Genomic DNA, 12,269 nt, shown 5'->3' with positions numbered 1-12,269 from the left:
TGTTTCGATGTTTGGGGGAATTTTCTGGAAATGTTAAAGCATTTGTATGTAAATTTTGGACATGTATGTGTAATTTGGTGCATTACATTTTGAAAGGGAATTTGCTTTTGAAGTTTTTGGTATTTTAATGGAAGTTTGAGACAACTATATGTAAACTTTTGGGAATTTAAGGGGTAATTTTTTTGGGGGGGTGACCTTTGAAATTCTAAAGAATTATTGGGAATTTGGTAGGAATTTTTTAGGAGAATCAGCTTTTGAAATTGGTGGGGACTTCTATGGAATTTTTGGGGAAATTTTTATAGTAATATCTAGGCTTTATATAAGTATATAGGGTACTTTTTATGGGACAGCCAACTTTAAGAATATGTTTAAGAATTTTCACAGAAATTTCAAGTAATTTGTGTGGGTTTCGGCAAAGGACATCCTAACAAATTCAGACCTTTGAGTAGAAAATTTGGTTTCATGCTTGTCCTTGCAAGTCCTTATGGTCCATCATGAAAATAAGAGAAATGACCCCACCACCGTACCCCTGCACCATTTCTTTCTGAAACAGCACCTTGGAGAGCTTTGTAGACATAATTTTTGTAAAAATAAATAAAATAAAAAGTGGTTTAAAAAAAAAGAAAAAGAAAAATCCGAACAGAAGCTCAGATCTCAGGTTAAAGTTAGGTGGTTGGTACTGGGACAGCTTCATGATAGATAGCCATTATGGCCGCTAGAGGGTTTCACATACCCGTTACTAAACCATTCTGCTACAGGCTTTGAGCTTCAGAGAGGAAACACCCGAGGAGAACAGACCCTCGATCTACAGTTCAATCACTGCAGCGGTTGACAAAATGAAGAAGACGTGTGAAAGAGGACAGTCTCCGCTCTGAGTGTTGGCATGTTGTAGCTTTTATCACGCCATGTTTGCCTGGGAAGAAGACGACCTACAATTTGGGACAAAATGAGCAGTGTGAGTTATTTCCTTCGTGATATGCTCTCATATCACCTTCAAAATGGTGATTTTAGGTTTGAAACAAAAAGCTAAGCCAATGTTAGTGTGCTGTTGCATGATATAGTTCGCGTTATCGTTCAATTGTCCATTTTTATACGTCTTTATCGACGCCTTTGTTGACAGCAGGGATGCTAGGAGGAGGCGTTCCATGTGTTGCTAGGATACTAGGAGGGCGCTGATGATGTTAGCTAGTTTTAGCTAGGCGGCTTATTTTAATTTTTCCCTAAAATTGATCATTTTGTTTTTGAAATAGAAAAAAGAGAAGGAGCAGAGGAGGAAACTGCAGCACTTCCTCAACGACCTGGCTCTGCTTGGATCATTGCAGGTATGCACTATAGGACATTGAACACAGCATACATTGTGGAGCTCTTACTAAAAATGTAGGTATTTTCTGTCACAGGGCTTTAAATACTTCCAGCCTTGGCTGAGAGGGAAAGAAGAGTTGCTGCTGACGGTTGTTAATGAGGATCTGGTGAGTTTCAGCAGAGATAGTGTACAGTACACACATTGTAAAACAAAATGAGTTGAGTTTACTAAAAAATTGTAGAAACTCGTTGCCTCAGAAATAAGTGAACTAAACTTGACTTTTGTAAGTTCAAACAACTTGTTTTTTTTTTAATCACACTAACTTCATATTTCTGAGTAATAAAAATAGATGCCATCTTTATTATTTTAGTTTGCTAAAGTAGTTTTAAATTAATTATTTTAAGTGTCTTGGGCTGCTGCAGTGAGCCATCAAGTCCTCTCTAAAGCCAAAGGGAGAGTTGTGTTCGCGTCCTAGTCACACAGTCAGATAAGTTCCCGGTGCATGCCATCCTCCGTCAGGGCTAGCCTTTATCTTGGATTCTGTTGGGGATTTTCATGGACAGGATCTCGAGGCGCAGCCAGGGGGAGGAAGGGGAGCCCAGAATTCCATCTCTGTTTTTCGCAGATGATGTGGTTCTGTTGGCTTCTTCAGCTGGGGACCTCAAGCAAGCACGTGGGCGGTTTGTGAAGCGGTCGGGATAAGGGTCAGCACCTCTGAGTCTGAGGCCATGGTTCTCTGCCAAAAAATGTTAGATTGCTCCCTCCAGGTGGGGAGATTGTCTTTGGGCCAAGTTAAGGAGTTCAAGTATCTTGGGGTCTTGTTCATGAGTAAAGGCAGAATGGACATTGATGGATATTGACAGGGGGATTGGTGCAGTTTTGCAGACATTGTATGGTATTGTTGTGATGAAAAGGGAGCTGAGCTGGAGGGTACAACTCTAGATTTGTAGGTGGATCTTTGTTCCAACCCACACCTATGGTCATGAACTTTGGGTAATGACTGAAAGAAGAAGACTGCAGGTTCAAGCGGTCAAAATAAGATTCCTCAGGAGGGTGGCCGGGCTCAGCTTTAGAGATAGGGTGAGGAGCTCAGACATCTGGAGGGTTCTCAAAGTAGAGCTGCTGCTCCTTTGCCTCGAAAGGAGCCAGTTGAGGTGGTTCGGGCATCTGATCAGGATGCCTCCTGGTTGCCTCCTTGTGAAAGTCTTCCGGGTGTATCCAACAGGAAGGAGTCCCTGGGGTAGACCCAGGACTCACTGGAGGGATTATATATCTCATTTGCCCGGGGAGCACCTTGAATCAAAAATATACTTAAATTGTTTGAGTACTGCTAACTTAAAATGAAAATAAGTTCTGTCAAATCTGTCAAATAAAGCTGAAATAGCTGTTTTTATTTTTTACATAAACAGCTCAATTTTTTACCACCTTTTACCATTCAGCCTGAAAGGGCAGGGAAAACAGTTACAAGTTCTTGATACTTAATTTGTTTAAAAGTAAACTTTGGTAAATCAAGTTCTTTAGCTTTTATGACAAAGGAGTACGAGTAACTTGTTTATGGTAAGTGTTTATAATAGGTTATAAAAAAGATGACTTATTTCAGCTCCATGTTTCTGAGTAAAAGTGATGTTAGTTTTTTACAGGACATTTAGAGGGTCTGTGTTTTTTAAAATATGATAGAATTTTTGACAGAAATCTGATCTGATCTGAATAGACAAATCCTTACATTAAGATTTTAATGCCATGCACAAACATTTCAGTATTTTTCCCCGTATTTCCCATTCCGGCAGGGTTGGCGTTCCCCAGGTTTTGCGGTATCCAGAGCCTCCTCCTACACCTCCACCAGCAGCTGTAACAGCAGCGATGTCTCCCCTAGCAGCAGCTCGCCAAGCATAGATAGCGGGGGCAGCTCGCCCATACCTGGGGAGCCTGCTGGCCCTCGAAACACCCACCTACACACACACACCAAGGCACAGACGCACACCTCAAGGTGATTTCTGCTATTTTATCTTCATTAATACTCAGATGTTTTCAGTTTAAGGTAAAATCCTGAATGTTTGTGCTTGAATTTTGTGACCTTTTTTAATCCAAAATTCAACAACAGCTTTATTTTTTCATTCAAAAATCACTGAAGTGTGTTTTAAAAATCCATTCCTCACATTTGAAGCTCCTTTTTTTCACTTAATAGACTCTGAAAAGCCATTTGTAATTCCAAAGAGTGGACGTGGCTGAGGTTTTTGGCAGACTTTAGACACTAAAACACATCATTTGCCTTGTATTTTTGTCCTCAGGGCCCCCAACAGCGAGGAGCACCTACTTCCAGCCTCCCCTAGTGAGAGAGAGATAGCAGTGCCAGTAAGAGCCTTAGTCAGATGCACTGAAGAAAAAGAATGTGTGACAAATTCTGTCGAAAAAAATAAAACTTCTGCTTTATTTTATGCCTCACAACAGGAGGTGAACTGCACTCTCTTTCTCGTGGCTGGCTACGTCAAATATGGCCGCCCCTACGCCTGGATACGCTCCAACCACGAGCGTCTGGTCAACATCGGAGGCACTGACTCCATGGTCAAGGACACGCCCATGAAACTCAAGTCCATTGCAGACTGGCAGACACGAGGTACGGAAACAATGTGAGGAATCCAAACAGGAGAAAGTTATTGTTTCACTGCACAGATTCAATAATTACACCAGTTTCCATGAGCTAAACGAGATGCAGATGCTTGGGTTGAACTTCTGTTTGAAGTGGATTAGGCTCGTGGAAAAAGCTTCAGGTGCTTAGGATATAAACTGTAACTTACAATACTTGACTTCTACAAATATTTTGATTCAATTTTGTGGGTTTTTTTTTTTTAGGTATTCGTGTCTGGGATGTGGTCAGTGAGCTGGTTTGTCTGTGCACAGTTCCCTCTCCCTCAAACCCTTTTGCCCTGGACATGCGTTACATCAAAAATCTTCCCCTTCCTGAACGCTTTCTGGTCACAGGTGCTCTTTTAAACTTCCTAGAGATGTATGTGGTGTACGGAAACCGGGACGAGATGCACTATGACAAAGGTATGATTTCATTGTTTTCTGTCAAGCCAAGAAATATTTTTATTTTCCTCCTAGTTACCTTTAAAGGCAGTAGGTGGTGCTGTTTAGCTACATTACAGAGAGCTCTGGCATATATGCTTCCTTCCACTGCCTGAAAATAACTGCTTTTAAAATATTTTTCATCTTTCAGTGACTGAGGAGGTGAAGCCTCTGAGGCGTCTTCATGTCCAGTCCTTGTTAGAGTTGCAGCAACAGAGAGAAAGCTCTGAATTGGCAGGCAGCTGCCCCGCAGTGAAGGACTCCTCAGGAGAGGAGTAAATAGACATGTCTGTGCACTTTAACTGACTTTTTATTGAAAAAAATTACAGGAAATTCATTCAAATGTGCTAAACTTCAGCTGGAAGACTGTTTCTTTTAGTTTTCATGATTTTTTGGGTGCTATGGTGTGTCTTATATCGGAATCAAATATTCAAAGTCATTTAAGTCATGTTTTAGAAGCTTTAAAGCAAAATGTCCCTCATAAATACTGTGCAAACCTTTTCCTTACGCCACACTGTCTATTACACCCTGTATCTGCATTGTTAGTACAGTTGGAAGGTAGTCACATGCATTTCAGTGTATAAAAATCTGAAAACAGCAGTAAAATAACCCTGGGAAACAAGTCACATGACTAAGATCAAGCATCCCAGGACCTCTCTGAATGTCTTTGCCCTGCCACCCCTGAATCGTTCAGTCCCGCTCTCCCACACACACACTTAATGACAGGAATTCTGTTTTCTTCTGGCCAAATATAACATTTTAAAAGTCTGGAATCATTCATCAGGGTTAAGTTGAAGCTGGTAAAATATTTGTCTTCTTTAATGTCATAGCTATGTGAGAACAACATGAAAGGACATAAAATGTTGTATAAAAAGTTTTAATACTTCATAAAATACATATTTAATTAAATATGTACAGTGACATAAAACAGCACATTTATAAAATACGCTTAATGCAGGCACTTTAACCCCCTTTTTTGAGATTGAGGCTGTGCCGTTTGTAGTTGGAAAAAAAAAAGATACATTTTAAAGTATAAAATGTTAAAATTTACAGATAAAAAACCAAGTGGCACATCAGTCAAAAAACACCTTTCCTGGTTAAAAAAAAAAAAAGTGTAACATTTCTAGCTTAGCTTTGGCCAGAGATCATTGCCTCAGGGTTTCCTAAACTCGCTCATTTGTAAACCTTAAGACAGAACACGCCATCAGGAGAGCATGTTATGCAACCCTGCACATATAAAACTTTAAGTGAAGCAGTTAGGCCTCCTTTAATGGCTTTGATTATGTGAACAAGTGAAGGGTACAGAGCTTAAAGCATCAACTGACTTGCCTATTCAATATTCAGAGTCATGGTCGGACATGGAGAAGAATTTGGAGCTTTTTTGGAGAATATCTTGCGTCTCGATTGGAATGCAGGTGCATGGCCATGCATTCCTCACAGAGGCTCCACATTAGGAACACAACGTTCCCAGTGTTCGGACACAAACAAACCCTGCGAGTCATGGCCGGGTGTGTTTTTTCCACATAAATGCAAATAATTCATTGCTGAGGACAGTTCAGATCTGTCTCTTTTTGGATGATGCTGCTGTGGCCTTGAGAGGAGGATTTTATTCACTTTGGATGTTTTGCAGGGGAGTATTATTTCCTGATTCATAATTTATCAGAAGCTACCGATCTCTTAAAATGTAGGAAATGTCAGAGAAAGCCTGCATGAAAAGTGTCCTGAAAAGAATAACTGCCTTCATTTGTATCACAGCCCACATTTACTGTGAACCCCTGCTCTTTCACTTTCAATCCTTGTGATGTTGGCCAAAAATCTCATAACATTCTTTAAAAATAAAGGGAAAGATGCCTGCCAGTGCCACATGGTTAAGACCTGTCTCAAATGTCAGTTGAATAAAAGCCAGCCTTCAAAAAATAAAGACTCTTGTTGTCTTTTTCCAGTTTTTGGAGTTCAATCTGTTGAAAGAAGTCACTTTAATTGTCCATTTCCGGGAGAACAAGCCCTGCAGAGGCTAAAGTATCAAACAGAATACTTACAACACAAGCCAGCCAAAAAAGAGCAAAGGAAATGCATCAGTTCGCTCCTTGAATGGCTTGCAGCCAGTCACAGTCCTCATGTAGCTGCTGACAAGTGAACAAAGGGAACCATCAGCAGTAGTCTGTGCCACAATGGGCGCCACTCTCACAAGTCAAGAGAACCCTGCTGCGTCAAAAAACATTCAGGTCCGTACGCTCACTGATTACAGCATCATCCGCTCATGTCCAAATATGGACTCCCTGTACTTTTATCCCCTTTTGTCCTTCCCTTCGTCTCGTAACGCTCCCTCCCGTCAGTGCTGCTGTCCTTGAGGCGGTTGTCAGGTTAAAGTAGTCCCAACGTATGAAGGGTTAAAGCCAGGGTTCAGTTCCAGCTGTCTGAGCCTGATCCTCGTCTGCTGATGGCCCTGAGGGGGCTGCGAGAGACTGAGCCTCTATTTCTCCAACGAACTGAAAGAGAGAAGACAGTGAGTGAGTGATGGAGGCAAATAAGCTGCTAATGAAAACTGAACACTGGTTTTAAATGTTTATCTTTAGCATTTGTCTAGCCTAAAAGTTTCTTATTTAAAACCAAAGTGTCTCTGTGAGGCTATTTTAACAGCTCTTGATTTTCAGTCATTTCAGTTGCATTCTCGTTTTTCAAAACATCTTGGTTAGTATGAAATATTTGATTTGTTGTGGGAGAAAAAAAATGCAAAAAGGGTGTAAATCGGAGGGGAAAACAGTGCCTAAAATTTGAAAGAGCAACAGCTAGCTAAAGCTAAGTTAGCATTTACATGTTGCTGACCTCCCATTTATTAAATTTGAACTTGTCACATTGACATATAGGTGAGCCAAGATAAAAAGCAAAGCTAAAGCTTTTTCAATAAGTCAAGCAAAATCACTAAGATACTTAAGCTTAGCCAAGATTTTGACATCTGTTTAAAGCATTTACATTGTAATATATTCAGGTTGGCTTTAATTAACTGCTAGATTAAAGCCAGTTTAGCATTCAAATAAATAAATATATTTAAAAAAATCAAAACCAAACTAATGTAGCCATGACACATTCCTGACACCCTGGAATCTGATAAAAACCTAACTTTTCACACTGAAATATGTTCAGGCTAGCTAAAAATGAACCTTTAGGCTTTAGCTAGTTAGTATTTCTTGGAAAAAAGGGCTTTTCAACCCATTTTAGCCTTGAGAGTTGGTTGAAATATGCTAAAACCAATATAAAAAAATGAAATCTAGTTTAGCTGTTCACGCTAATTCTACATTGACAAGTCAATGTAATTGTGACATCTGTCAAAATCAACTTTTCAGAGCTCAGACAAGGCTAAAGCTAGTTTAGGATTTTCATTTTTTAAGAAAAAGCTTCATGAAATATTTCATCTTAGCAAAGATGTTGAGATTTTTGCGTTAACAAATGTTCACACACATATACTTAGGCTCGCTAAGAGAAAAAGCTAAGGCTTATTTAGCACTTCTTATACCTTTAAGAATGGTTTGATATCCCAGCAAGTTAATTCAGCTTTAACAAGATTTTTCACATATGTAAAAGAGATTGATTTTCATGTTTAAATATGCTACTTGTGGAGCTAAAAGGGATCTGAAATTACCTTCTGTGACTGCACTTCCACTAGTTTATGCAAAGTAACAGTTTTAGCTACAGCTTATTTAGCAACTGTGCAAGCTAAATGCTATAAATATGATAGACTGTTATACACAAATATGCTTTTACAGTACATTGGATGTAGAAACTATTTCGCCTTTAATTTTTAGAGGAAAAAATCCCACCAGATTCATGCTAATGGTTAATTAGCCTAGCTCGTCATAGTAGCATCAGAGCCATCACTACTCGTCTTACACCTGGAAATAGTAGAATAGTGGTCAAGCTGCCTTAACAATCACATAATTAGGACATATGTAAAGGTTTCTAGAATGCAGTCTGTCAAAATGATCAATGGTGAATATGAAAATAAGACCACACTCTTAGGCTTCACTGTCTCTTCTCCTTTATAAAGCAGTACTGTGGTCTCACCTTTCCCCAGACTGGCAGGCAGCGTGGAGCTCTTGTTGTTGGAAGGAGAGTTGGACTCCTCCCCACACTTCCCCTTCACTTCTCCTGGCTGTAGCATGGCCGAGCCATCCTGCTGCCAGTCACTCAGCGCCCGCTGGAATGAGTGCGCCAGACAGGCTGTCATGTCCCGTGCCCTCTCAGCCCGGCTGCACCAGAACACCCGACACTGCAGCTGCTGCCCCTGGTGCTTGCAGATGTACAGGAAGACGTTGGGTCGGTTGGCATCTGCTGCACAGTACGCAATGTCCTGCAGGTATGTCTTGGTTAGCTGCCGTCCTGTACTTAGCTCCTTGACTTCGACATACCTTGGGCGTACAACCAGAGCGTGATCTTTGCTCAGCTTTTTGCCGTTAGCAATACCATCAAGTAGGTGGCTAATAGCGTACTGCGCCTGTTCTCGATCCAAGGAGAAGATTTTCTCAGTGCCCAAGTAGTGCACCTTGAAGAGGGGGTCACCATGCGATAAAGACTCTGTGCGGTCGCGGCGAAAGCGGCGACGAAGTGCAGCGGGAGAGTTCTTAAGGGTCTGCATTAGGTGGAATGTGCTGAGGGACATGGTGCGTTTGGGGAGGGTTTTGGAGGAAATTTTAGCGGTGGTGTATCTGCCTGTGGTTGGCTGATCCTCTTCTAAGCCTCTGCTGCTCTGCCACCTTTCTTCTATAAATGGAGCGTAGTTGCATCCACCGCTTTTACCTGGAACAAAGCAGACAGAGACATTGACGTTAGCAAGATCCATTTCAAAGACGTGTGAATAATTGAGGGGGACCGTTTCCTAAACTTTGTTCAGAGTTAAAAAAGGTGAAACTGGTCATTGAGACACTGAGGACTTTTTTTGGTATGAAGCAACTCCACATTTGTTGCAGCTTTTTTGCAATCTAACCATTTCAACTCCTTAAATGCATCTAGTCAGCACAAGATGTACTGCAGCATGGAAAAACAAAAGGCCACCGAACAGGATCTGTTACAAATGTGACGCATTGGGCGAGGAATATTCATTCACCACAGACACTGCCCATTAAATATTTACTGACTGGTCTGACTTAGCTTTGTCCTCACAGCAGTGAACCCTTTAAGAGACGTAAAAAGCAAAGATGAACTGGAGGCAGGCCTAAGTAATGTAATGAAAAACATGTACCTCCTTTACACACCTCATTTTTAGCTAATGTGAGCTTCAAAATGCCTCAGTGACCTTGAAACAACAAGTCTTATGCAACCTCATCTACCCCCATTGTATCCCATCCTACACAACCTAAGGAACGCCTGTTCTCCATTGTGTTCAATGTTATTTTTCCCCCCTTTCTCTTTTCTTGGCCATTCTTCCAACATCCTAACTCCATCCTCAGAAGTGAGCTGCAGAGAAAACCACCAACTGCTCTGAAGTGGGGGCCATTGTTAGCCGGCCCCCCTATGCAGGAAACAGCTTTGCATTCCCTGCTAAATATTTCTCCCACAAACAATAGCATGCTTCTGTGAGTGTGTCACATCACAGAAGGGATGCAAGTTGACCTAGAGCTGTGGCTGAAACCAGGACGTGGACATGCACAGATACAAGTGTGGGTTACAAAATGCAGAAGTACTGAAGGAGATGAAGCATCTATGAGGAAAGAAGTGCACAGGTAGGTAGCAACAAAATTTGCATACAATCAAACATACTTACAAAACAAGTTTTACCTGTACATGGGCACACAAAACCATCATAGACAACCTGATACCATCAAAATTTTACGTCTTGGAGCACGTGCATCAAAATACAGTCACGTCTCCAGAGCTGTAAAAAACACAACCAACCTTCTGTTTTCTGACACATGTAAATTAAAGTACACGTGACACTGCATACTTGTCTCATCTTTGGAGATTACAATTCACTTCTGCTTTGCATAAAGCCTGGGACATTTACTAGGGGTAGGAATCACTAGTGGTGCCATGATGCAATATTATCACGATTTTAGACATTTTGCATGACAGTGAGTTCTGCGATACCACACACTGTGATATGCTGCAATCGATAACATTTTTTCAACTGTTAAGCTGATTTAGCATCAGTCTTGCCCTCATGTTTGTCGTATTTCCGCAGTAATTTATTTTCATTTAGCGCTTCTTGCAAACCTCATGCCCATCTTATTTGTGTCCTGCTTGCATTCCTGATGTCCTTCCCCTGGTGCTGCCATGCACTTTCTACTAACTTTCCTCCTGCTATATGACCGTCACCTCTGCCGACCTCACTGGACAAACAATTTTCCAATCAACTGATTTTATTTTTCCATTATCATAGACTTTAGGCATTAATTTGAAAAAATCTATACTTTGTGGATGAGACAATATATCACCATACAAAATATAGCAATACTATGCTGTATCTATTTTTTCTCCCACCCCTAACATTTACCACAAAACCGAGCATCTTACATGAATAAATTCAGGTCTGAAATGTAATTAAAAAAAAAAAAACTATCAACACTGCCCAGAAGAAATAAGGCAACTAGTTTTTTTTCAAACACCAATTCTCATTTGAGGATCTTCCACCAAAATCCATATGATTTAGATTAAATCCTCACGTCAAGGACCAATGTTCCCCAGATATAGCTTGTTAAACAGCTGGAGGAGCAATTTCATACCATTTTTACATCACACTTTAAAAACGATGCCGAATTAACCAGCTTAGTTTGTGCTAAGTTTAAAAACTTAATTGTCTGCTAGACTTTGTAAATACTTAAGATAAAAATCTTTAAAGTTTAAAGTCCGGGATTTGAGAATGAGGTTCCGTGAACCAACCACAGTCAACTATAACCCTCGTGGCACTAGATGCCTCTCACTGTCAAAAACAAGCACATTTATCCATAATTTTAAGTGTTTTGCAGCCTCTCATCTATTTTTAGGCATGTTATTCAAATCCACTTTCAATAAGTAGGTCTTACCTGGCCACAGTTTCATGCAAACGATGTCCTCGTGCGGCTGAGGTTAACAGAGTCTCGTGCTGTTTTAAACACGTCAGGTGAAAGTCTGCTGTCCTGCACATTCACTCGTAACCGCTTAGATAAAAAAGTCCTAAATGTGCTCTATTCGACCAAAATCTCCAGCGTCTCCGTGAGCTCCTTTTGCGCAGATAAACGATTTTAAAGACGCTACCAGCTTGACAGGGACTGCGTACGGACTGAATCCTGGTCTCCTTCCTGCTCTGTGGGTTGAGTGATTCAAACGGCTCGTGGGAAGACCGTTTTAAACAGCGTAGGCGCGAGCTCGTCACACGCGGACGAGCGTTTACGTCTGAGCAGTGAAGAGGAGGTAGTTCTGACTTTGTGGAGCAGGAGGGGGTCTAAGGGGGGAAATAATGATGATTTACAAGTGAACAGGGACTTACGCTTTAAAGGAAGATGGATAACAATTAACCAGCACTTGTCCTTTCCTGGAATTGCTGTTTTATGAAGAATTTACGACGCAAATCGTTTTTGTACATATTTACAGAGGGCAGGCCCAAAGAGAGTTTGTGTGGATGGAAAAGCATACTTTTCTGTGATGGGGGCAGTAATTAAAGGACTATAAATACGAAGAATTTTTTTTTTAAATCGCATTTTTTGTATATTTTATTAAACAAATAAAATGTTCCCAATCCATAAGAAACACAAAAATGTCCATGGATTACCTGTTTGCCCTTCTCATAGTAACAGGCATTGTTTACTCAATAAACCTGAGGTGGAAGTCACTTTTTACATTTACTAAAACTGTAATTGAGTCGTACTTTTACTTTTACTTTTACTTTTACTACATTTAAAATGAGTACTTTTACTTCTACTTAAGCATG

The 12,269-nt window shown here is 40.6% G+C and overlaps 2 protein-coding genes across 2 annotated transcripts; one reads left to right on the top strand and one right to left on the bottom strand.

The window, feature by feature from the left end:
• The first annotated feature begins 726 nt into the window (after positions 1-726).
• Positions 727-5,100, top strand: si:dkey-19b23.7. The gene is made up of 8 exons (XM_041779513.1): positions 727-955; positions 1,251-1,322; positions 1,398-1,469; positions 3,091-3,290; positions 3,592-3,655; positions 3,752-3,917; positions 4,154-4,351; positions 4,521-5,100. The coding sequence occupies exons 1-8, from the start codon at positions 947-949 to the stop codon at positions 4,646-4,648; spliced, it is 909 nt and encodes a 302-aa protein (XP_041635447.1). The 5' UTR covers positions 727-946; the 3' UTR covers positions 4,649-5,100.
• Positions 5,101-5,230: 130 nt separating this feature from the next.
• On the bottom strand, positions 5,231-11,707 carry si:dkey-19b23.8 (low density lipoprotein receptor adapter protein 1). The gene is made up of 3 exons (XM_041779514.1): positions 11,386-11,707; positions 8,432-9,163; positions 5,231-6,858 (listed from the first exon to the last, which is right to left on the bottom strand). The coding sequence occupies exons 1-3, from the start codon at positions 11,399-11,401 to the stop codon at positions 6,773-6,775; spliced, it is 834 nt and encodes a 277-aa protein (XP_041635448.1). The 5' UTR covers positions 11,402-11,707; the 3' UTR covers positions 5,231-6,772.
• Between the last annotated feature and the right edge of the window lie 562 nt (positions 11,708-12,269).

This window comes from Cheilinus undulatus, linkage group 22 (assembly GCF_018320785.1).
Source record: "Cheilinus undulatus linkage group 22, ASM1832078v1, whole genome shotgun sequence".
In the NCBI taxonomy this organism is placed as follows: Eukaryota; Metazoa; Chordata; class Actinopteri; order Labriformes; family Labridae; genus Cheilinus; species Cheilinus undulatus.
The sequence above is the reverse complement of the archived record's forward strand: the minus strand, read 5'-3'. Positions and strand labels throughout refer to the sequence as shown.

What these genes read in the sequence shown, in the direction of transcription:
- si:dkey-19b23.7 (XM_041779513.1), top strand. An exon ending in GCACAGACGCACACCTCAAG is followed by an intron (nt 3,291 to 3,591) that starts GTGATTTCTGCT and finishes TTTTGTCCTCAG; the next exon opens with GGCCCCCAACAGCGAGGAGC. An exon ending in AGAGAGAGATAGCAGTGCCA is followed by an intron (nt 3,656 to 3,751) that starts GTAAGAGCCTTA and finishes GCCTCACAACAG; the next exon opens with GAGGTGAACTGCACTCTCTT.
- si:dkey-19b23.8 (XM_041779514.1), bottom strand. An exon ending in GCCTGCCAGTCTGGGGAAAG is followed by an intron (nt 6,859 to 8,431) that starts GTGAGACCACAG and finishes TCTCTCTTTCAG; the next exon opens with TTCGTTGGAGAAATAGAGGC.